At 40.6% G+C, this 25467-nt stretch overlaps 2 protein-coding genes across 4 annotated transcripts in view; one reads left to right on the top strand and one right to left on the bottom strand.

Moving 5' to 3' along the window:
* Window positions 1-298: 298 nt before the first annotated feature.
* On the bottom strand, window positions 299-2768 carry erg28 (ergosterol biosynthesis 28 homolog). The gene is made up of 5 exons (XM_028395471.1): window positions 2634-2768; window positions 2250-2404; window positions 1920-2010; window positions 1714-1832; window positions 299-1602 (listed from the first exon to the last, which is right to left on the bottom strand). The coding sequence occupies exons 2-5, from the start codon at window positions 2380-2382 to the stop codon at window positions 1514-1516; spliced, it is 432 nt and encodes a 143-aa protein (XP_028251272.1). The 5' UTR covers window positions 2383-2404; window positions 2634-2768; the 3' UTR covers window positions 299-1513.
* A 223-nt stretch (window positions 2769-2991) lies between these two features.
* ttll5 (tubulin tyrosine ligase-like family, member 5) overlaps window positions 2992-25467 on the top strand; it is a 41294-nt gene continuing 18818 nt past the window's right edge. Inside the window, exons 1-25 of one of the 3 annotated variants that reach the window (XM_028394684.1) lie at window positions 2992-3286; window positions 3600-3725; window positions 6134-6240; window positions 6348-6430; window positions 7182-7288; window positions 7535-7665; window positions 7774-7856; window positions 9348-9417; window positions 9673-9757; window positions 11544-11645; window positions 11739-11830; window positions 11943-12050; window positions 17092-17173; window positions 17478-17539; window positions 19706-19800; window positions 20378-20419; window positions 21245-21352; window positions 21452-21543; window positions 22013-22075; window positions 22701-22849; window positions 23102-23357; window positions 24061-24178; window positions 24656-24802; window positions 24902-24993; window positions 25105-25247. In XM_028394684.1, the coding sequence (XP_028250485.1) occupies window positions 3667-3725; window positions 6134-6240; window positions 6348-6430; window positions 7182-7288; window positions 7535-7665; window positions 7774-7856; window positions 9348-9417; window positions 9673-9757; window positions 11544-11645; window positions 11739-11830; window positions 11943-12050; window positions 17092-17173; window positions 17478-17539; window positions 19706-19800; window positions 20378-20419; window positions 21245-21352; window positions 21452-21543; window positions 22013-22075; window positions 22701-22849; window positions 23102-23357; window positions 24061-24178; window positions 24656-24802; window positions 24902-24993; window positions 25105-25247 (2476 nt within the window). In that variant the 5' untranslated portion in view covers window positions 2992-3286; window positions 3600-3666. The remainder of the gene's footprint in view (window positions 3287-3599; window positions 3726-6133; window positions 6241-6347; window positions 6431-7181; window positions 7289-7534; window positions 7666-7773; window positions 7857-9347; window positions 9418-9672; window positions 9758-11543; window positions 11646-11738; window positions 11831-11942; window positions 12051-17091; window positions 17174-17477; window positions 17540-19705; window positions 19801-20377; window positions 20420-21244; window positions 21353-21451; window positions 21544-22012; window positions 22076-22700; window positions 22850-23101; window positions 23358-24060; window positions 24179-24655; window positions 24803-24901; window positions 24994-25104; window positions 25248-25467) is intronic. The other 2 variants (XM_028394686.1, XM_028394685.1) reach the window with 2 other exon arrangements.

Genomic DNA, 25467 nt, shown 5'->3' with positions numbered 1-25467 from the left:
TAGCCATTCATTCAGTGACATCTTATGAATTTTCTACACCATGGCTTTTTGACATTTTTATGATGTGAACTGTAAACTGAAAATTAAGACTCTTAATACAGTGCAGGATTTTCTGTCACTAAAGTAATGAGGAGTCAGAACAACAAAAACATAAATAAATGTGTTCTAGTACAATTTGTTCATCTTCTGTATCTGTCAATGGGATTTTATTTATTTATTTGGAAAGAATTAAACAGATGCAATTTAAATCACTATGACATTTTCATTTAGAGATTATCATTTAAAAAATACATACTCTCATATTACTGGGATAAAAAAACATTTAAAAATCTGAACATTGCATTTTAAAAAGTTTTATATCAGGATAGTTGTGCATAAAGTCACAGCACAGAGCAAACATTCAGGGAAACTTTGTAATGAGGAGCATAGTTTTATTACTCTATAGTCATGTGATGTCTTTGGTGTGAATCAATAACAGCACAGATAGATTATGTATGTATTATTTTTGTTGTCATTTCTGCCAGGAACAACTTAACTGGAGATATTGTGCGTTAAGACACTATATGTATTGCTAATTTAAAACTATCATAATTAGAAACAAGCACACATTAACCACTGTAGTCTTTTGAGATTGCACTGTCAACAGTAAAATCAAGATGTATGTATCAGGGGTGATTGATAGGTCCACAGCAAAAATGTCACCACTGAACTTCGTCTTGGGGAAGATGTAGTAGTCTTAAGATGCCAAAGGGTTATTAGGACAGGAGTTAAGAGTTCAAATCCAAATCCTGGATGGCAGCCATCACCACAGCTGAACTGTGGACTGGAGCCTTGCCCTGGTGGAAAGGTTCTCCTCTTGTCAGGTTTCAAGACCAAGTCTTCTTCTGTGTCCCATAGGTCTGACAAGAGATCAGCATTGGAGGCCCTAAAAATAATGTTTCTTAGGCAGATTTAGCTTTCAAAGGGCTCTTAATGTTTCTACTGTTTCTGTTCTTTTGTTTCTGGTTGGACACAATGTCATGTCAGACACAAGTCTCACCTGGGTCTACAGATTATTGGATAAATATGTTGGGACTGGCCTCACAAAAATGAATGAAGACTGTCCTTTGAGACATGTTCTATCAAGTCAATTTTTCATCAGACCAAAGGAGTTGCAGGACCCAGTAAGTGGACACCTTGGTCTATATTCATGGGTAATTGCATTGATACTGATTGATACTGTGAGATACCCAGCTCTGTTGTGTTATTCTGTGATAAGTTTCTAGACATGGTATCCTGTGAGGTATGGTGTGGTAACTTCTCTCCTTATACCTTAGTCCAAAAACCTATCAATCACCCCTTGTATACACATAGACATGGACTTACTGTATATACTTAAAATGTCACAGTAGAAAGAGAATGTACATTGGGATAGCCTGTTCTTCAAGGCAAGAAGGTGGTGGATATGGTCAACGAGAGGAAAATGCTGGGATTTAGTTACGCTTCTTCTGCCGTGGAAGGAAAATGCTGGGATTTAGTTACGCTTCTTCTGCCGTGCTCCAACTTCCTCCTGAGTTTCTGGAAAACACTGGAATCCAATGAGCATTGCTATGACAGAAAAACCTGGAAAAAACACATAGAAATGATATTAAGCTTTTGAACAGTGTCTTCCACTGAGACAAGAGGTTTGGTCTTTGACAAAAATATGTCACTATTATTATTATCTATACTCACTGGCCACAATGAGAGGGGCCATGACTCCAATGGTAAGTGGTGCAGTTTTATAAAGGAAGGCTTCAGACAGAAAGTGTCCCAGTGCCAGCACGAACGTCCACAGTGTGATGTGGTACAGCCTGCAGGAGGCAGTGTCACATATAACAGTGAGAACAGATGTAGGTAACCAAAAGGAACAAGAATTAAGAAGTAACATGCTGCCTTACGTTTTATTCTGGATATCAATGGCGCACGCACAGCGAATGATCGATGACAGCAACGTCCAGATGCCAAATGTTCGAGCCTGGAGACCATTCACTGAAGGAATGGATGGAAATAGGAAAGAATGCAAGAGGCTTAAAGTACCAAGTACATCCAGTTTAGGACAGAACACACTAATCCTGCTTTATTTGATGATTTCACAGACCAAAATATCTGTTCAGATAAACATTTTTTAGCCTGTCTATAACTCCTGGAAGTCCAAACATTATGCTCACTTGTCTGAGAAGTACACTGATGTGACATCTAATGTTGTATTCTGTCAGCAGTTTGCATACCAAACTCCGGTGTACCCGTGTAGAGTTTCTCAGACAGGAAGCTGTGATCTCTGAAACTCTGCACCGTGTTTCCCATCGCGATGACGGACACCATCACCAACCAGCTCCGCAGGACGTTGAGAAAGCGACTCATCCTCTCTGTCTGTGAGACGCACCTGTCAAAGAGGACGAGTCGCAGCAAAACAAACAACGTCAAACTACATGTTATATTACGCTGACAAATTCATTTTTATATCTTGTATATCTCCTAACTGATAACGGAAATAATCTTTCAGCTAGCAATGCATCAATAACTAATGTGACATAGCACGCTAACGCGGCTATGATTTAATACAATTAGTCGGCCTGCCATAATAAAAAAAAATAACAATAATACGTGTTTACCTGGTTGTAACTATGAAACTACAGTGTGTCCATATTCCTGACCAAAAAAACTAACACTAGATGTAAAACAATAAACTGGGACAGAAGCCAAATGTGGGTTCTGTTATGTTCACGTTGTGGGTCCTTCAATCTTGGTCCGCGGATTAACCAATGAGAGAGCTCACAAATGGCTCCATTTCATCGCACCATGAACGTCATTGGCCTGCGTGAACCATGCGGTCCCGCCTATTTTCCTCAACAGCCAATAGAAATCAAGTAATTCGGAAGCCGGCTAGGCTGTACACAAACAAAGAGAAGAGGTGAAGCGAGAGAATCATCTTCAGTGACTTCTTACTTTGTTAAATGGAGCGTTTTATTCCGGTCAAAATGACACTAGTACTATTCGACAACATTAAATAGAAAATGTTCAATATTTGTGTTTCGAAGTTTTAATATACAATTAAAATGCGCACTGGCAAGTATTTTGGACTGAAGGAAAACAGTTTCATTGCAAATATGATCACGTGGGCAAATTTATTCACTGAGTGCGCATGCTCCTTTCTCTGTTGCTACTCAGTTGTTGTAGTTACCAGGAAGATTAACCGCGATGATCAACTGGCTCTGGTGATACCAGTTAGCTAGTTAGCTGTTAGCAGCCTCCGTAGAAATAAAAGGCAAGTTTACGTTTGTTTGAATTTCTACTAAAAGCGTCTGGCTAAGCGGTCTGACAGGTTGTACCTAGTTGGCTAAATTAACATGTAGATTTAGCTTATTTAGCTAACGCTTCCTGGACTATGTGGGTTTAGTCTTAACGTCTTATGTTTTACATTAGTAAGGTGATTTCAGTGGCAGTAGAATAAGAGAGCACCTGCAGAGAAGTAGTTGTTATTATTAGGCATGAAGGGACGGATGTGAAACTGAGTTGCGTTAATCAGTGGCTGTCGTTTTATTCTGTTGTGCTGTATTGTGTTTTTGTTGATGTGTTAGATGCCGTGGTTAGATACTTGATCCCAGGGAGATTTCACCGGGCAGCGTGTCCCCTCTTAATGTGAAAATGCCAGCTGTGACCCGGGATAAAGAAGACTCTGAGTCCTCCTCAGAAGACGAGCAAGAGTAAGTTTGCAGTTTTCATTTTAGTTTGTCTGCTGTAAAATGAAAGTGACTGTGGATGTGCTCCAGTTAGATGAAGAATTGACCATTGTCTGTCATGAATAAAAAATATCCAATCTTTGAATAAATGGAGAAACCTCCCAGCTATACGCTGCCATATTTGCGTGTGTGTTCATCAGTGAGTCATAAAAATGAAAATTTGTTCAACTGGTCTTAAAATAACTGTTGTGAGTCTGTTCTCTATTAGATCTCTACAGTATTAGAATTTTTTTGTATTCAAGTATTGTACCATATATTTACATAGGCCATTCATCAATATGTCAGAATTGCTTATGGAGCAGAGATTCCGAGGATTCAGGAACCAGGCTGCACAGATGGAACCAGATAAACCAAACGGTTTCTTGGCCCTATGTTGTATTTATACTAGCTGTACCTTCTACAGTATATACTGTAGATGGTTGTCAGTGAAGATTCTCAGTCATCCAGGTGATTTTTATGCAAGAATTTGAAACAAGGCAACTGGACCTGTCAGTTTTCCTTTGAGATGTTCTGCTGCTCCTCCATCTGTTAGTAACTTTCTTAGATATAATGACGGTTGGTTTGAGTAATTTCTTTTCCATACCAGGCTCTTAACATGAGATGAACGGTAATCACCATTCTGATTCTAAACTGTGCAGAGGAGTTGCTTACCGTCCCTGCAGCTTTTGGACTTGGCAGGTCTTCTTTAGCCTACTGATCCTCTTGGCATACCTCACAAGATTTGCCTCTTAGTAGATTATTAATATGCCGCCACAGGGGACTAAAGGCATAGCTGATTTTTTTTTATTTCTGCTGTACTAAGTCTTCATCTTTGCAGCTTGTCATAAGGTATTGTACAGGTAATGTAATCTATGCTGGTTTACAGAAGATGTCCTAAACCCTTTTTAAATATTTATGTCAAGATACATTTAGACACAATGAATCCTTTGGGTGTCTTTCATTTTGCATAATTCATGAAAGTTCTGAGAGAGATTAACGTCTAGCTCTCGGATACACCAATTGGTGTGTGGTTCTTCTCTCCAAAGTAATTCCCTCTTAAGCCATACTTAAGGTCAGTCTTACCTTACTGAGTGCCGCTGTGTCTGCTGTTAGGCTTCATCACCTAAATTAGTTTGGATTGGTTAGATTTAGAGTTTAACCTCCATGTGACCATTGCTGCTTTTACTGACATGGTAGTTATTATGTATCAAGATGTTAACAAAGCACTTAAAAAGTTTTAGATTTTATAAAAGATTTAAAAAAATAATTTCTTTCCCCACTGATCTTCATTAGTGATGTGGGAGGACTGGAATTAATCATTTAACTTCTACTGCAACACAATGCTTCAACTTCAACTACACAATGCTAAATAATGCACACTAATTTTGCACTGCAAAAGTTTCTATGTTACTCCCTCCTATGTCTCAAGTTTCTATGTTCCTCCCTCCTCCTACATTTCTTCCTTACCAGAAGCACTGCATACATACATAGCCTCACTGCTGTAACTACGACATAATGGCTGTTCTCTGTCAGGTTGAGGTAATATTGGTGGTGAGGGGTTCTTGACAACAGAGAGCAGGCTTTTCTTTACTCGTGGATGTTCTCAAATAAGATCCAGCAGCTTGTTTCCCAAACTCTGACTTAATTATTGAGAGTTGTATAGGCCTGTTTATTTGTTTATTTTCATTTTTTTAGGTTTTTATAGAACGCATTGCTTTACTGGCTTCATGGGAACCCTAAATGATCATTGGCTCAAATATCACAGTTGTGGTAACAAGTCGGCCTCTTGTCTAATATCTTGTGTGCAGGTACACTGTTATCACAGTAGTCTTGATGCTGGCTTATGTTCATAATAAACAGCAACCTAAACCTTTATCAAAATACCTTGTTTAACATTGTGCAACTGAGCCATCTAGCAGATATCTGCTTTATTGTGTGACATACCTGTATGTTTGGAAGCTAGTGGCAGTATCTGCCTACATGCCTCCCTGCTTTATCAAGGCTTGTCATACCTGATTGAGTTCTTTTCCATCATCATGCCACCTTATCTTATTTGGACCCCTTGATAAGCAGGCTGTGTCTGGTACTATGAGATAGTCTGGACTTTTACAAGAGCGTTTCTAAGTACAGTACGTAGGTTTGTTATTGCCCAGCACCCCATGAAACAGTGTACGATTCTGTCTTTATCTGCCTAACTGAAATAAACACCATGTCAGGATGCATTCCCTCAGCATTAGATAAGCTGCCCATATAGGCCGGTTCACATCATCCGAGAATGAACGGCTAAGATTTTAGGGGCTGAAATTTACTTGAAAGTGCATCACTATTGTTTATGATAAATTTTGATTTACTAAATTGTTATAATGTGTTTCATGTAATTTCTTCTCCACTAGAGACCATCCTTGCCTCACATGGAGCGGCCTTAGTAAGACCATCCCAGTTCTCTTGTTTCTTCCTGAAGCTGTTGTGTCAAAAGATGGGACCATCTGTTCTGTTGGAGGTAAACTACAAAGTGGCAAAGTTTCACTCTGACCATGGAAACAGTACTACCATATAATTAAAAACCTGAACCATTAATAATTTGGATACTGTGCCTTATTTGTCTAGAGCGATATAATATGGGCTTCAAGATTGTGCGCACAGAGAGCCGTCTTGTACGAGGAATACTCACCAATCATGGATTCCATGAGGTAATGTTCTCCCTAATGAATTTAAGAAATATCCATCCTTAATCTTACAAAAATACATATTTTGCAGGTCATGCAATTCAGGTTCATGCTCTGCAGTGTAGATTTTGTAAATACTATTGTGCGTCTGTTATTTTTCCTTTGACTACTAATGCCACTGTCAAAACCTGGGAAAGCACCAATGGAAAAAACTAAATGACCTCAAGATCATTAATCCTGCTTCAGGAGGGTGCACAACCCCCATTATTGCTTTATCCAAGCAGTTACAATTAATTCCCTTTTTATTTCATTTCAATGCTTCTTGACTCCTGCTAACCCATCATCAAAGGCAGGCGAGTGTCTACCACAGCCTCCTGAGAGCCAAGCTTTAATATGCCTTTATTGCAAACATCTGGCTCTCCCGGAGATGCAGACCGAACAGTCATGCGAATTCTGCCTCTTAACGAATTGTTGGAATACAACAAACAACAATAACAGAAAAAAACAACACGACTGTGATGCAAATCTGTGAGCCGGCCTTCCTTTTGAGTCAAAAGTGCAGGCTGTATTTCTCCAGGTCAGTGGTGGACTGATCTGTTTCTTACATTGAGCTGAGCTGTCATTTGTGATGGACGTCAGAGTATAATGCTGCTGTTGGTGAATGGAAACTCCACACAGCTCATTCAACCATACTTGGCTTTTTAAATGTATCCCTTATATATATATATATTATCCTGCTTATCAATTGAGGCCAATTAATATCTCTGTTTTTCAGGTTCACCCAAACAGTAATGACTTCAACCTCATGTGGACAGGATCTCACCTTAAGCCTTACATTCTACGCAGCCTTCAAGATTTCCAGAAGGTCAACCACTTTCCCAGGTACAATAGAGTGCTCAAATACACCACACTGCCACTGTTTTCTGTATTATAAATATCACCACAGAGTCATTCTAAGCCTCGGTTCAGGCCATGTGTTTGTTGGCTTCCGCTGCAACACGCATTTAGTTTGGACCGGTGCCTCTGTGAAGCATGAAATGAATCATACTGTCAGGCAGAGGGCATTCTGTCACTGCTATGTATTCATATGTTTGTTCTGCAAGTGGAGTGTACTCTGCTCATTTCCAGGTCATATGAATTGACGCGCAAAGACCGTCTCTATAAAAACATCCAGCGAATGCAGCAGACTCATGGCTTCAAAAACTTTCACATTGTTCCTCAAACGTTTGTGCTTCCCTCTGAGTTCCAGGAATTCTGCAGTAAGAGACACCCACCTCTAAGCAGGGTTATATTTATGATATGTCTACACTTATTACACCTACATTATAGACTTCTTCCTGTTTGACTCTCCTCTTTCCCTTTCTCAGATTGTTTTGCCAAGGACAAAGGTCCATGGATTATCAAACCAGTGGCATCTTCAAGAGGGCGAGGCATCTACCTGGTCAGCAATGTGAGTGATTTCTATTTACTGTGACTTCATAGGTTGGTAAAGGACAAAAGATGTTTGTTACAACTTACGACAACAGAGTTGCAGACTAGCAAGTGTATACATCTGCCAACTTTTTTCATCCATGTCTGTCCAGTGCATCTTCTGGCAAAATAGAAGTTATCACTATGTTGATATAAATGATTTCCGGAGTAGTTTCTAGTGAGAAACATGTTTTATATGAGTATGTGTGTATTTGAAGAGTGAAGGTGAGGGGGTTGGAGTCCAAGAAAGGCCAAAACATTTTGTAAAGTCACCTTTAACCTCAAAACTCTAATCAGTTCATCGTTGAGTCCCACAAGTGGAACTTTGTGCCAAATTAAAAACAAAAAACCTGTCAAGGAGTTCTTGTTGGGTGGTCTTGACCCCCAAGTTGGGAGACCCTGCTCTAATACGCCTTTCAGACTAAAATAAACCTGTGTTTGAGGCTGACTGTGAATAGACTGACATGTTTGCATAGACATGGAAATTTATTCTCATAAGAATTAGCGTTTTTATGTTTGTTATTTATAGCAGGTAAAACAGCGCCGAAGATTTATTAATAGATACATGCCCATGGATCAGACCCTAAAAAAATCAAACTGAGGATATACAAGTGTAGTTTTAAACCGAGACTCAGACTAAGCTGAGAGAAAACTGCTAATCTTTATGCTTAGCAAAGCTAAACACTGTCAATCAGCTTTTCTGTTTCTGTGTGAAAAATCCCCTCTGTTCACATGTAAGCATGGATTCAAATCAACAGCAAACCTAGTGGGAGTTAACTATAAGCATACTGACATAAAAAATACCGTGTGAACTCAAACAGTCACTTGGCCAGATTTTATCTGTGTGTGGGGGGTGCACTGATACAGCTGTCTTTATAATAAGTGTCAACCGGCCTTTCAGACATTAATAAGCTCCATGGAGTAAATCACATACTTCCAAGGCCCTGGCTCTTGGAGGAGCTCAACAAGGTCCTCGCTCTTGGAAACATATGCACGATTCTTCTTCTTCTCAGGCATTTTTATGAAACAGTGGAAAGAATGTCAGAGCGATACTTGGAGAGAAGAAAGAAATACGTTCATCTTTTTGCTTTGGGTTTTCTCTGAACTGTAGCCAGGACTGAGGTTACTACACTCACCCCCCCTCCCCCTTCCATCTCTTCTCAACTTCGCCACCTGCAACACATTTCAACCTCATAAATGACCCATCTCCCACCACCAGATTGTGTTTTTATAGGCTGTTATTGAAGGTTGACCTGCTATGGCCAACGTCACTGAAACGTTTCTCCATCTGAATATGCTTTGATGTTTATGGTTGACTGCAGTCTCACGTCAGCTTTTAGGAATTGAGTATTTAATGCTGTTCTAAATGAATTAAGTAGCAGTATTGTACTTATGATTAAAATAATGCCGACATCTTGTTCTCTGTGCCTATATCATGTTGTCTTTTATGTGTTCTGTTTCTCATCTACAGCCGAATCAGATTTCAATGGATGAAAACATCTTGGTTTCTCGTTATATTAATAACCCTCTGCTGATAGATGGTGAGTTGCCTCAGATACAGATTTATTTATTAGGGGAATCTATAAGTGTGTTTTTATTAGAATTTAATCACCTGTAACTATTTAATGATCCTTTTATATCCTTTTATATCCATATCATATGTCTTTTTCCATTGATCTTATTGTTTTCAATCTACAAACCAAACACTAGATGTCACTAAATCCTAATACACTGGTCCTTTAAGTGATATTTTGACAGATTTCCAAAATCACCTTTCTTGTTGTCGTTGTTTACAGATTTCAAGTTTGATGTGCGTTTGTATGTGTTGGTTACATCATATGACCCACTCCTCATCTATGTGTATGAGGAGGGCCTGGCCAGGTGAGTCCCTTCGGGATTAATAAAGTTTTATCTTATCTTATCGTACCTTATCTATAAACATCATTACAATTAATCGATCTTTGTTTGACCAAACTCCCAAGAAAGAATTAATCTGCTCACGAAGAAGAAAAATTCATCCACATGTTCAGATGTCCGGTCCAGATTTGCTAAGCACTAAATGCATTTGTATGTGCATGTACTGTACTTGTTTTGTCTTGAATCATCAGTGTTACAGCTGTCAGGGTTTGTGGATGAGGTGAGGACACAGTTGCAGGACGCAGAGCGGTTTAAATGTTCAAAAGCAGTCTTTTATTTAAAGCCAGGAGGGCAAACAAAACAAACTAAAAATCACACTTGTTGTGGTCAAAAGGTAAAGTACAAAAGTAGCAACACAAAATCACACTGGCGTGGAAAAACTACAGGGCAAGAGCAAAACAACAAGAGCAAGGCAACTACCTGGAGCACCCCGAGGTCAGGCAGAAATACATGGCATGGTAGGCGAGGATCTAGGCATGGCATGGCATGGCATGGACGAGACATGAAACAAACAAACCCTACACCAGACGAGACGAACTAGCAAGGACAAAGGGGAAGACACAGACTATATACAAAGGGACCAGGAAAGACAACGAGGCACAGGTGACACACATGAGGGCAGGGCTGGTAATCAACAAGGAGGGAAAACACAGGAAGCAAAACTCAAGACAATACACAGGGAGGACAGGACTACCAAAGTAAAACAGGAAACACAAGACAAGACTAGACAGCTAAACACAAACCAGGGAAAACAAAACACCAGAACTACAGGAAAAATAACTATAACTAAACACAGATTAAACTAAAAACCCAAAACAAGGAAAACTAAACCATAAATAAACCCAAGTCGCGACAACAGCAGAATAAGCTGATTTGGAGACATGTTTTGTTTCCCTTCCCAGTGATTTCATTGTAGAGGTGAGATTTTATAAACTGCATGTTAGAAGGGTTGGCTGTATAAGGAGTTTTTTTTAGAGCAAATGTGGTACTTATAAATTAATAATAAGTACTTTATGTGTAGGTTTTAACAGTAGGCACACTGCTGTTCATTACTAATTAGTTATTAAGGTCTGGTGTGGAAAATGTCTGATTACTGAGCCCTCTTAAACACACTCTGGGTGTATTATTTCAGTGACCAGAAGAGGGCAGCCTAAACTTTCCAGACTGACTTGTTTAGTGTGTGGTGATGTGATACTGAAACAAAGCATGCTATTGTTTGACTTGTAGGATGTGCTAATCAAATGCCGCTGATTGTGTCATAGGATCCTATCTTATGATGACTTTATGTAATTGCACTGTATTTATTCGGCGTAGGTGTTCAGTGCAAATGTAATTTATGAAACAAAGAGCAGGCTGTCAGTCACAGATAGGTTAGGAGGCGGTAGATGATTTATAGAAGGACTGGCTCTTTGCCACACTCTGATAGAGGTACGTGCTCATGCTGGAAACAGAGTTGCCACTGCCCTCTTATTTGCTGGCTTCATTATCAACTGTGCGCAATAAATCAAGGCCAAAACCCGAATCCCACTTTTATCTCCTGACATTCCTTTGGTTGTGTTGGTATTCAGGTACATGATGTGTGCCAAGGAATTCTCATTACTGCACATGTGGCATCCACTCTTTTCAAACACCAGTAGCGACTAATCTCTCTCCAGAGTACACCTATCATTTAGTCAAGTGGATGTTATGGCAAGAAAAAATGTGTAAAGAAATTGTTTTGTTTTTGTATTTTTTTTGTTCCTCTCCACAGGTTTGCCACAGTGAAGTATGACCAGACTTCTAAAAACATCAAGAACACATTCATGCATCTCACCAACTACAGTGTGAACAAAAAGAGCAGCGATTATGTCAGGTAAGCAGGAATGGGGTGCTGATACGGGAAGCCCCCCCGACTCATCCCTTTATTACAGCTTGAATGTGTTTGAAGTTCATTTTTCCCTTTCAGTTGCGATGACCCTGAAGTTGAGGATTATGGGAACAAATGGAGTATGAGTGCAGTGTTGAGGTATTTGAAGCAGGAGGGAAAGGACACCACATGTGAGTCAGTCGTCTTTTTACTTTAATATCAAGGCAAAGATGTTAAAGTGTATTGACAATAGAATACATAGAAACTTTCTTAATATACTTTCTTTCGTTTTCTCTGTTCCAGTGCTGATGAAACAAATTGAGGATCTCATCATCAAAGCTGTGCTGAGTGCTGAGCTACAGATAGCCACCGCCTGCAAGATGTTTGTTCCTCACAAGTCGAACTGCTTCGGTAATCATTTCATATTCCTCTTAAAATACTTTAAATGCATTCACACCTGCTTGAGGTGAAAATCCTTTTTGAGTAGCATGAGCCAGTGTTATGTCACAGTATCAGGTTGTATTTGCAGATACAATTGCAGTGAGCACATTAAATGTGACGTGCATCAGGAACAAGCTGTTCTTAAGAAGTGCTACACAAGAAGAAGAAATCTGAACTCTGGAAAACTTCTTTGCTCAGCGCAGATACACACACACACACTTAAGTCATACACATTACCACACCCCTCTCATTTCCTTTCAGTTTCAGATTCATTGTCCAGCAGCCCCTCTACTCTGTTTGTCCGCTGAGCCATGCTGAGGTTGTAGACAGTCATTCTTCAATGTGGAGCCTTGCTGGCTGCTGCTGCCCTCTGACTGGTTGCCGGGTCATAGAGGGCCTGTTGACTGAAGCAGGAATTTGCTTCCTCTCCTCTGTTGCCATTCAGGTCTGCCTGATTTAGGCTTCTTGGCTAGTCTTCCCTAGCAGCGGGCTCGTGTGAACTCCATTTTGGAGCCATTACCCATGTTAGTGTTGGCACTAATTGTCTGCGCTCTTTCTCTGTGTGTCTGGCAGCCTTTCTGAGAGTTTGGGTTTGAAAGCGAGTACGTTGGCCTAACCTCCCTCAGCACCACTGTCTCTTTTTCACTTTCTTTTTTTTTATTTTTCTCTTGCTGTTTTTGCTTGTTTATAATTCTCCCGCTCCCGCACACACTCTCGTTCACCCCTCAGATGTTAGGAAAATAAAAGGCCCTGCAGTTGTGACAGGCTTCTCTAGACGTAATAGCCCCCCGATTGGTGGTTGTTTGGGCTGTACTGGGTGCATAGCAGCATGGACTCACGACAGACATACGCCTGCATAAAGATGTTATCTGCACCCTGAGCATCACTGCTAGGTTGCCTAATCGCATTAACCCTCGGTGTGAATGTTGACCATGCAGGTATTTACAGGAAAATGTGGCTTACCTAGCTTTAACCCTGCTCTCATATACACCTGAGAGACATGAATAAACAACACAAGTTTAGTGTGAGGGTGAAAAACACATATTGAAAAACAAGTTTGCTCTTATTCTCTTCCGATCTTTCACTCAGGTATGACATTGTTTTGATTATTCTTCTGTACACATTCCCAGATCCAAGTCACAAAAATGCTCCCTGGAATGTTCTGTGATACTGTGGAAATTTACATCTCATCGAACAATACATTTGTTTTGGACACGTTGGAATTATTACAACAAAAGCAGCCTTCACAATTACCATTTCATGCCTAAAAACAATTAGGCTCCACACCTTTGATTAAGATACACAATACACTGTGGCTTGCCGTGCTTGTTATCCTTCTTTAGCCGTATCAGTTTGCTGTCGAATTGAGTGTAATTTTGTCTTCAGATGGCCCCAAGCAAAGTTAATTACAACATTCATATTCTGTCTACAGGATTAAGTTTCTAAAAACAGACACTGACGGTTCCAGAGGACCACCCTCATCCTCTGTTGATCTGTCTCTCCCAGTGTGGTCATATTGCATGCAAACCCACTCAGTGTGTGAGCATGTATGCAGACAGGGACATGCAGGAACCAGTGTAAAGCAAACACACACGTCTGTCTAAGATTCAGGGTGTCCACTATGGCATCATTGTGGGCTATACTTGTCCCTTAAATAAAACCCACCCAAACCACTTGGGAGTCATATTCAGTCAGCCGCCGTCAGTTCCCCTCCTGCACCTCCTCCTCCACTTGCATTTATCCTCACTCTACTTTCCTCCTCCACAACCTACCACACAGTTGTGTTTCTAGGCCTCAGCAGCTGCCCGTAATAGTAAACAGGTAAAAACGTCAGAACACATGGCAACAAATGCATGCATGTTAGCTCAGTGAATGCGCCGATAAAAGCAGCCATTGTTTAGAGTTGTTATACAGTCTCTGGCTTGACTGGAAGGGAGCCATGCAAGACCATAAAGCACATTATAATGTTAATTTACTGCAAATTGTTCCCTGCCATTTTAATGTCTATTAATGGCTTTAATACAATGTTTATTGTTTTCAAATGGGATTTCTTCCCTTTGCTCAAATTGCGCTGTGTATCTAAATGGGAATACTGTAACAAAATCTTTTTATAGCTCTGTAATGTCTCATGTGGGAAGAAATAAAAACAACAGATTTTACATTGTAAGAAGTATGTGCGGGTGTGTGTGCGAGTGTGTCTGTGGGTAGAAAATGCCACCCATGCAGCTCCTTACCGCTGCCGTGTGATTAATGGAGAGGCTTTTTTGCTGAGAGATGCTGATTACGAGATGTTTTGACTAAGATCTGATTAGCCAAGCCAAAGACCCTATTTTATTACACACAAAACATTCCACTTACTGGTCCTGTGTTCCACTGAACGTCCCTCATTAAGTGCTGAGTGTGGCTGGATCTCCCGTCTGTGAACCACTCTCCCTGTTATACATTTGTCAGATACTCCCACACTTCACTGCGGCACCGTGTTTGTATCCCTGTGATGACAGTGTAGCTGCTGTGTAACTCAGTCTTTTAGGGAATGATTAATGGTTTGGGTCCCTCTGTCACAATAAGGCCATAGAGTGTTAACTGCAACTTTAATTTGTTGTTTTCATGACTGTGGCTCCAAGCTGCTCTGCTGTGCTCTTTGCAACAGCAGTGAAACAGCTCAGCAGCAGTAATTTATCTCAGAATGATGTGAGAGTAATTCAGAGTGCTCGCCTGTATGAAGAAAACACACATGAAGCACACAGTTTATTTTGCTGTTGTTTATTATGGGCCATCAGGCTGCATGGCCAGGGTGGGGAAATGATTGTTTTTGGGTGTTTGTCTCTTGTGGTGAATTTTCCAGCAGCGCCCATCCAATAATAAAGACAAAAAAAATCCTCTTCATCATCCCTTTTCTGCATCACAGTCTTTTTTCTCCCCTCCCTCTTTAATGGGTGTGATGCTGATGTTCGCTGCCTCTCGTCTTCTTGTCTGTGATGCTTGTTGTGGGCTCTCTGTGGGCGCATGTAAAAGCTCTCCCCCGGCAGCGGTCGAGCCACAGAACAAACGTGTCTAACAGTGAGCGGCTCGTCAGGCTCGTGGGGAAGGAGCGGCGTCTGCTCCTAATTGGGGGAAAATTCGCGGCACATGGAGTCTGCTTGTCGGGGGCTGGTGAGGTGGTGTAACACCTCCCCATTTTCCCCTGTTGTTGTGGTGCCACTGATGAGGCACTGCAGTCTCAAACCCATTTATTCCAGCACTCTGTTCCCTAAGATTAATGCTTAATGTTTTATGATGCACACACACACACACACACACACATACACACTCCATCTTTCGTTTAGACGCAGATCTGTGTGGATAGAATGGGATAAACCAGCAAGTGGAAAATAAAATCCTAGTGCTCTGCTTAAGCGAGCAGTGTTTAGCAGTGGGGGTCCAGTCCACCGTCAGAAGTTAAAGATGGCAGTGGCAGCTTATGTTGCAACTCTTGGCTCATGGATGCTCAGTTCCATCATGAAAATACAGTTTTCACTTACACCAGTTTGGACCCTGTGACACTACCCAGAACATGTGATATAGAGTAGCCCAAATTAAACTGAACAAAATCCTGTGCAGATTTTCTTCACATTTACTTAATATAAGAAACACGAGTAGTGTTTAAGCAGTGTATGCAAACAAAGGAATATGTGTACACTAAGCCGTTAGATAAGTGTGATTTATTAGGGTGACCCCCCCTTACAAAAAGGGATAGTTTATAATAACACTGGAACACACAATGTAACAAAGAACAAGCACAACCTTTTTCTATTTATAGCAGATTAATAAAAAGAAATATATGACGTATAAACCTTTACATTTACATCAGAATAAGTAAAGTATCTTTATAAATATCAACCAGTTGTTTTCATTCAGCATCTGTTAAACTAGAACCCCTGCTTACTTTCATCAGTGTGACATTAAATGCAGTATCAAGCCATTCCTTGCTCTCATGCTGGCTTTTGTATGCTTAACACTGGCATTGACCTGAGATGCTAGAACAAACAGTGCTGGTTATGGCAGCTTTGAAACTTCCAACCCCCCTGGCCTATTCTCAACACAGTCTGTTCTTTTGAAGTGCCATTAGAAGGATTTTTCCTCTGGCTCTTTGGCTGGGCTTTACCCCGTCCCTGTTAAATACTGTGGTTTCCCTGCACGCTGCTTCTGGGGCCGACGGGTCTTTGCCTTGTAGGGTGACACTCCCCAGAGCAGCTTTCATATGTCACAAAGGGCCGACCCGGCCGCAGTGAGCCATATCAGTCATAGAATCAAGAAAGAAAATTGGGATAGAATGGATGAATTTTTACACAGGGAACTTCCTGACCACTTTGTAGAAGGCTTTTATTATGTCACTCAGCACAAGGCTATTAAGTGGACTGAAATATATACAATAAATTGACTGCCTGAGGCTTTGTAATTCCCCAGGTTTTGCCACTTGGGAGATACCTTGACATGCTCAACTTTATTTTTCTGGATTTATTATTCCAGCTGGCCAAGATGCTTACTCCTGGTAGTGTTGGAGCCTTTTCTGGTAGCCATTAGGACTCTATGTTTATTGTTAATATGTAGTGACATATGTAGACTTTTTCTAGTCATGAGAAAATTATTGACTCCATGTATGAAAATGTTCATAGCCGCACTTTGTTTCTGATCTGCCATCTTACGTAAGCAGAGTCATGACAGATGAAATGTGTATGTACTTAGTTAATGCAATTGAGCCAATCCCTCAGTAGCAGGCATTGGTGAATGTTTCTCTCTTGAATGATTTGGTATATAACATGCATGTAATCAACAGCAGAGACTCAGCCTGTGTTGCCAAATGCCACATAATGGGGCTGTGATAAACCCCTGGAAACACTTGTGACTTTGATGCCCTTCAGCCTTTATTTTCACCGAGCAGATATTCAAGCTTTTTTAATCCTGTCTGTCTCTGCTGACTTCCCCGTCTGCGGCCAAAACCTTTTGATTCATTTTGTCTCTCCCTCTGCAGAGTTGTATGGTTTTGATGTGCTCATCGACTCCAACCTCAAACCCTGGTTGTTAGAGGTGAACCTTTCTCCCTCCCTGGCTTGGTGAGTGACTCAATTACTTGTAGGCTTTTGTTTGTTATTTCAAGAGAATCTCCTGCTGACAATGTAACTATTTCTATTGCCATATCCTTCTGTAAAAACACATGAAAAAAGTGAGTGCTACCCTGAAAGAAATGAGTCTGTGTGATGTGAAAACATCTGGCTAGAGATGTAGCTAGATTATTATTCCTCCTACAAGGGTGCGTAGTCAAGGTCAGAGAAGAAATCTGTATCTTTTTGACAGTTGACTCATTTTGCTCCATTTGATGTGTATTTTTCAAGTTTGTGTCTTTCTGCTTATTTACAGTGATGCACCCTTGGATCTAAAGATAAAGGCCAGCATGATTGCAGACATGTTTTCACTTGTGGGTAAGTGCATGCTGAAACAATGCCTTTATATTTGATTCCACAGTTTTGATGTAACTTCACAGATATTTAGGTCACATGTTGTAATCAGTACATCTTGCTTGATGTAATAAATTGCATCAAAAGTAGGAAGTTGACCTTTGCACACCCACATATTGAGTTCCAGTAAGGCACAATTTGTAAACCATTCTTTGAAAATGATATAACTAAGGGGAAAATGTTAATTTTGTAGATGCTAATATAAAAATTGTATGTAAGTATGTGTGTAATTGTATTTTCTTCCCCGTTTCACTCCAAAGCAATAGCTTAGTTGGCTATCCTTGTAAGCAGCAGGTTTCAAGCTGGTGGAGACAGTTGTCTATTGTTTAATGCTTAATGTTTTCCTGCATTCCACAAGTTGTGTTTACGCAAACCACTGAAAATAGCTGTGTGCCTTCATAATGGGTGCTCCAGTGTTGACAGAATAAACCGCAGCCTTCATTAATTAACATTAAATGACTTGCAGCCTGAATTATCAACATAGGCACCAGTTACTTTGTAGTCATTAAGCCTAGCCCAAGGCAGAGATCATCATATGACTCCCCTCTCATTATTTATTTAATTCTTATGCAAGAAAAACAAAAAGATTCAAGAAGAATCTCATAGCTGAACCACCTTCACATAGTGTTAAAACCTCCTGTCTCTCTTTCTCCTTGTTGATGCAATGTAATATGTTTAGAAAAAAGGAGGCACACATCTCTTGATTATTTGAACTTCATGTAATCCTCTGCATTATCCTTATTACCATTCACATTATGCGCAGAGATCACTGATTAGCAGGCGTCTATCTAAACTGGCACTGAACCATTATGTCTATCTGTGGTCTCCGCCTAGTGATATTAGAAGAATGGCTATTACGTGCACGTGTGTGCCAGTGTGCATGCGTCTTAGCCTAGGCCATGCTGTGGCTTGAAACCCTCCCCTCCGGCTCATTAAATGAAAGAGTAGAATCATAAATTGCCAGTTATCTTTGGACTGAGACGTTACTGTGGGTCTGGGGAAAATGAGCAGTGGCATGTAAAACATAGCACATCCATTATGTACCAAACAAAGTCGCTGTTGGCTGATAACACTTGGGCTGCATCCCAGACCTGTAAATAATGACAGCATTCCATTAGCATTCATTTTCTGCCTGCGTGTAGCTGTCAGCTCTGTGTCGCCCATGTTTGTAATAATTGCTGTGTTGAGGCAAGAGTGAGGCAGGGGCCTGATTCTTACCTGACGGCTTGGATGAGGTAGAACAAATAGCCTCCAGCTCCAAGCTGTCAATAGACTTTATTCAACCCAAGTGTAAGTGCAAGTACATAAACATGTTCCTTCAGCAGTCCACTGTGGCCACTAGTTAGCTTTGGGGGAGTGTGGGAATCAATAAACAGAACATCACAGATTTAAGCACATTCGACAGGCCTGGAACATCTCGTTAAAAGATGGGAATTACAGCATGATGCTCTTAAATGTAAAGTGGTGGAAAAGTCCACTGCATGGTGTGACTGTGTAAAAAACATAAAACCAGCATACCGACACATCTAAAACTCATCACATTAGTATTTTTGTTTTAACAAACTTTTGAATAAGTGTGTGTCTCTGTGACAACATTGACATATTTTCCTAAAGTACAGTTACATGAACTGTATACATGTTCAACAGTTACATGAATCAAATACAAAAATGAGCAAATAAGTGATGTCTAGGAGAAGCTGATACTGGTGGACCCTTAGATTGTGGCACTTGATAAAACCCCTGTCACTAAAACAGCCATATCCTCAAGTATACATAACTTTTAAGCTTTTATACTATCTAATCATGTGCTTTAAATGTTGGCTATATGATCTCTGTGGACTTTGGGGGAAAACATTTTTTTTGTTGAGCAGCTCACTTTCTACAGTACTATTACCTTGCCCCTGTGCTGTGTCTCCAGTCTAAATGCTAAAAGCTAAGCTAATGTATGTCTTCGATTTTGCATGATATTTTATCCTTTGCCTCTGTGTCCCCTTGTGTTCTCTGTACTATGGTTTCCTTGCACAAGCATTTCAGAGGTGATGCAATAGTGAAGATCATGGGAATGAGTAACATATTTAGGACCTGATGTCATTAATATACCCCTTTCATGGCTCTCCTGTGTCCCCGCAGGCATTGTGTGTCAGGACCCCCTGTCGAGACAGTCACGATCTGATCGAGCTACCTTGGACCCAAGCCCCAAGCACCCGGCAGCCCAGAGAACACAGGTAGTGGACACTGATGTACACACACACACACACACACACACACATGCACACAGAGCAGAGTAGCAAGCCAAGTATTGCACTCATTCACCCTTCCCCGGTGAAACATTCCCATTCCTGTCTTCATCTCTGTGTTGCTTACAGTACATTCCTGCCACTGCCATTGAGCTTGTCTCTTACCCTCATGGAAAATTCACTGTAATGCAAAACAACTGCTAATGTAATTACAGTGTTTGAGTGACTTCAGTTTGTAAGTGCTACACTTTCTCTGGCTTATTGTTTTATCAAGTGACTAATGCTCTCACAAGGCCATGTTGCTTAATGATGCCACAGCAGCTAACATGCACTTGGCTCTCTCAACTCGACTACTGCACCAGGATTTGGCGCAGCATCTGCTGGAGGGATATCACTTAATTGGACAGATTTCTGCTCCACCTTATATTGTGTAAACGATCCGATTAGACACACAGTAACAGTGTTTCATTGTTGCATGTTGATGTGGTTTACATGTTGTTTGAGTGCGCCTTCATAACGATTAAACAGTGATGCTGTTGCAATGTCTTCACCCACTGCTTCTTAGAAACGTTTTTCTGCAGCGACAGCCACAGCAGACAGCAAAGTGGTAAGTTTTGTCCTGACTCAGACATATTAATCTTCTTTTGCCTTGTTCCTTTGCAATTCCCTGATGCCTGTTACATTACTGGTAAGAAATTGCTTAATGCTTTTTGCTTATTTGATTATGTGGCATTACTATTTCTCATAGTGACAGATAGATTGCTTATATTGATTCCTATTGCTATATTTTTAAAAGGCACTTCATTACATTAGCAAAGACCTACGGTAAATCATGCCCAACCCTGGACCAGGGCTGTCACAGCAGCAGCTGAGGAACTCCAGGGGCCTACAGAGAACCTGTCCTCTCCCCTTTACTCTGATCGGGGCAACAGTTGGGAATTTTTTTTAAGGGATTAGGTCCTGTCACTTTTTGGCTGCCTTTGTATCCCCCCAACCGCGTCAGGCAAATTAAATATAATCCCCCTGCTATTTAGATGACAAATTTTGTATGCGATCCCGTGGGGTTGTGCCCTGCTTTCTGGCCCAAGTTCCAAACTGCATGCCAGAGTTGTCAGTCACAGCCTGGTAGTGCATGCAGCGGGAATACAGCCAGGAATGCCAATGAATAACAAAATACTCTCATTCTGTGACGGGGAGAAAAGAAGAGAGGGTGGTTTCTGTTACCTGTGGTGTAATTTTTCCATTTATACATAGGAATGAATTATACTTGAAAAATTACACTTCACAAGTAACAGCCAGCTTCTTTGCCAGACATTTTAGATTTTTAACAACTTTTAAACATAATTTAACTCACTCCGATTATGAAGTACCCAATTTGTTTTAACATTGCCAAATTTATGCATTGAAATACTTTTCTACTACTTTTTTGTAGCGACAGAGGCCCACATTAACCAGTAACCCTGAAGCAGAGGTGCTAAAAGAAAAGCAAGGAGCTAAACACAGCCAAGGAGTCAGCGCTCTGAGCTTGACAGCTGAGGAGGTAATGTGGTGTAATTAAAGTGTGATATCTTTTAACAAAGACAAAATGTATAACGTTGGTTAATGTATTTCAACTTTTTTAAATGTGTGTTTTATTTAGGTAAAAGTGCTGAGGAGGATTAAGGAGGAGTATGAGAGACGAGGAGGCTTCATTAGGATCTTCCCCACTGCCGATACATGGGAACTCTATAGGTAATCTGACAGATCACTTGTTCTCCACATACTGACACTGATAGTGTACACAGATTAGTAGAGATTTATCATGTAAAAATGCTTTAATGTCAAACCATATGACTCAGACTACAGTATGGCTGGCAATTAGTTGTCAGAAGGTAGATCTCCCTGTGTTATGTTCCATAGGATTTATCCCACAGTGATTTTATATTGAACCTCTAATTTAGAGAGGAAATCCATTTTTTGTGCTTACAGTTTCTATTCCTATATGAGGATTTGTTGCTTGATTAGATTCATGGCTCTCTTAAAAGGGTATCATTGTGCGGTCTGGGGAATTATTGGTGCACTTAATAGTGGCTGCTTCCAGAGTTGCAATATCATAGAACCCTCATTTTAACACATTTGCCGCAAAATAAGAAGGTCGATGCTCCTTGGGGCCCACTGTCTTTATGATTATTGTAATTTGCTCATTATCTTATTCTCTCAGTGGATATCTGGAGTCCAAGACATCAATGAATTTCATGCTGGCAACCAGACTTTTCCATGGAAGGTAAGCATTTCCATTGTGGTCGGGAGTGGGGAATAAAACTCTCCATCAGCTTGTGGAAACGCTTGGATTCAAACATGGCGTTTGTTTGGTCTTTCAATTGGATAGGTGAGAGGAGCAGCTGAAAAGATGAAGCAGTAGAAGTCAACTTTTCCAGCACGTGGCCAATGTTTATGTGGCATTGTGGTGTCGATTTTGGGAAAGAGAGATGAATTGTGCCTTTATTTTGAACCACATTTTTTGTTATTGTAAAACAACATGCATTCAGTTTATTTGAATCAGTGTGGGCTTTCAAGTTTCAACCACAGCTTTGACCATTGCATCATATTGACCAAGGACTTGTCCCCAGCTTAGCCCATCAAGGTTTTTTCCATATTCATTAGGCAGCCAGATCAGGGAGAAGGTTGTAGCTAGACGACCTCAGTTGCTGTTATTGTTTGCCATGTAAGCTCTCTGCTTTGGACCATCATCAGCATCTGTCCTGGCTGGATGAGCCACATTAATGTTTTCTAGAACTGGCTTAAGTAAAAGTTTAAATTTACAGCCATTTTTCTGCTTTGTAATTGATGATGATATGCATATAAATCATTATTGTTGTTGCGTTGACAAGTCTTGCTCTGTCTCTCAGGAATGTGAATGGGAATGTGCAGCTGCAGGTGGACACAGTCCATTACTGTCACGCTGTCCAGTATGAGAGGAAGCTGCTGTCTCTTGAGACAAGAAAGAAGAGACAGCGCCACCTGACTCGCCGCTCTGTTGCAGGGAAGAAAAAATCGGGTAGGGTTGATATTTTCTGCCTCTGTTGAGAAAACAGAAAAGAGTGTAGCTAAGTAGGACAACATCATACACTAATGCACTTTTGGTTCCAATAAATAACTCCCCTGTGTCACAGTAAGGTTGGCCAAATATGACTCTGAATGAGTTCATTTCATTGCAAAAACAATAAAAAGCCTATTGTGTGTGTGTGTGTGTGTGTGTGCCAGTGATGCAACTGACATTTGTCTTTCCCTGCACTGCTGCATACCTCAGGGAAGGAATCCAAGGCCTCCCCAACCAAGAACGGCAGTCATCGGGGAAAGGAGTGTGTTCAGGGGGAAGGAGAGGACGTGAAACGAGCTCTTGAGCCAGTCTCACACAAGCCTTTGGTAGCAGAGCAAAGAAAACAAGTGGCCACACCACTGGAGCGTTGCCACAGTGAGTCTCTGTCCAGCTCAGAGGCAGCCATGCACAATGCCAGGCCCAGAGTCAACCTGCTCAACATCCTTCAGCAGGGCTGGGACCTCAGGTCAGTCTCTATTCTGAGCTGCAGCTCATGTTGGCTGTTGCTTCCATCTTCATTGCTTACTGCATTCAATCATTTTGTAATGATAAACGGCATTTCCAAAAACTATACACTGTCACACATACAAATACAATACACATTGCTACATCAACAAAGGTCACAGTCTCCTGTTTATTCTAAACGTGTGCCTGAATTTATAATTTGAGTAGGAATTACAATAGCAAGTCTGAGTTTGTAGACATTCCTTCAGAGCTTGCCAGGACTGTGCACGAAGCTGTGAAATTATAGTACAGCATATCATTGTTTGTGTTTGACAGCTTTTTTCCAAAACATTTTTTTCAGCTGTAATGTTCTGACAGTAGTAGTCTTTCCAGGTTCACCTGGGCCACAGAGACAGCTCATCATTTTGATACTGATGCAAGACAAGATACACATATGTTTTAACAACTGCTGGCTGAAAGTGATACATGCCTGTTTTTGTTTTCTCTCTTTTTCTGGATGATATGTCACTAAGTTGAATGAGTACAACTGCTTGTTCTCTCTGTTGTAAATGATATCAGAGCTTCCAGCTGAAAAAATTCTTTACTGTCAGTTCAAAGCAAACTAAGAGAGAACTTAGTGCATATCATCTTACTATCAACTGCTGTTTATCTGTTGTTTTGCCTTTGCAGTTGTTGATGTTCCCTCTCTCTCTTTTCCTCTTCAGTAAAGTGCAGGCCCGGATTGCTTTTTCCTCTTACCTGCAGCGAGTCCAGCAAAGACTGTTAGAAGAAAGCAGAGCCAACGCCATCCCAGCTTGGCCAGAAAGGGACAACGACCAAATGGTGCAATTATAACACTTTTTAAATCATATTTTCATCACAGACAGCAGGAAATTATACTGAAGAAAAGACGCGTAATATTGAGTTAGTTGGTCATATCTGTCAGTATTATATAGTAGTAGTATACTATATATAGTAGTATATACAATAGTAGTATAGTATAGTATTATTGTGCTTTCCTACCCTGGAGCGTTGTTCCATTTTTTACACATATGTGTATACGCCAGATTTCTGTATGCAAGCAGTCGCTGAGTGTGATGCATTTGTGGTCACCTAGTAGGAAAACAAGTCTGACAGAAAAGTTTGCATTGATGGTGAATCATCATACCTGTAGGAAAATCAATGCAAACTCAAATACATCTCTAGAGCTGTAAATTTCAAGTACATTTGGAAGGAGTGGAAGTGCACGTGGTGTGATGAGTCAGTGATCCAGAGCACTGATAGTAAGAGCTATCTGATGTATGTTTTTTATCTGCACAGGAGCTGGTGATTCGCTTCCTGAGAAGAGCAGCCAGTAACCTTCAGCAGGACATGAAGGTAGTCTTGCCCAGCCGCCAGTTACCACTTCAAGACCGAAGACGCATTCTGTCTCACCAGTTAGGGGAGTTTATTCACCGGTACAACAAGGTACCCCCTTACAGACTTCAGTTTTTTTACAGAAATATAATTCCTAGACAGATGATTGCAACACATGAGACATTTTTTCAATAAAACTTATCTTCTAAGGAAACTGACTATATGGTGAAAAAACTGGAAAATGACACAGAGAAGCACTGTGTTAACCCCAAAGTATTTCAAGAGTACATCACTGCAGCAAGGTAAGTGTACTGGCAAGCACACTTGCTTAATGTACTGTGTGCTACTGACTAGAGAGATGTCAGTCTGATATTCACATTTACAGTATGTCCTGTCTCTTGTTTTATTAACAGTGAGAACGATCTGGAGGAGGTACTGACATTCTATACACAAAAAAATAAATCAGCCTCCGTCTTCCTTGGAACAAAAGTCAGAAGTGTTAACAAAGATGTTAATGAAGTTAATCAAGATTCAGTCAACTGTGAGAATTCCAAATGTAAGTTCCCTCAGATTTTACCTAAGTCTGTTTAATGTTTTATCATCAATGCACAGTAAACAGGAATCACTTAGAGTTTTATAACCAAAAAAAGGGAAGGAAATAAAAACTGAGTCATCTGGGGTGAAGGAAAGGTCAGCTCCGGATGATTAGAACTCATTGTGGGGAAAACAAATGTGTGTCAGAGCTGAGGAATGGCTAACTGATGATAAAGGAGCTC

This window comes from Parambassis ranga, chromosome 22 (assembly GCF_900634625.1).
Source record: "Parambassis ranga chromosome 22, fParRan2.1, whole genome shotgun sequence".
Classification (NCBI taxonomy): domain Eukaryota; kingdom Metazoa; phylum Chordata; class Actinopteri; family Ambassidae; genus Parambassis; species Parambassis ranga.
Note: the sequence above shows the minus strand (reverse complement) of the source record. Positions and strands in the feature narration are given on the sequence as shown.

What these genes read in the sequence shown, in the direction of transcription:
- erg28 (XM_028395471.1), bottom strand. Translation starts at nt 2,382, where the DNA reads ATGAGTCGCTTTCTCAACGTCCTGCGGAGCTGGTTGGTGATGGTGTCC. An exon ending in CACGGGTACACCGGAGTTTG is followed by an intron (nt 2,011 to 2,249) that starts GTATGCAAACTG and finishes CCATTCCTTCAG; the next exon opens with TGAATGGTCTCCAGGCTCGA. An exon ending in ATTGATATCCAGAATAAAAC is followed by an intron (nt 1,833 to 1,919) that starts GTAAGGCAGCAT and finishes TGCCTCCTGCAG; the next exon opens with GCTGTACCACATCACACTGT.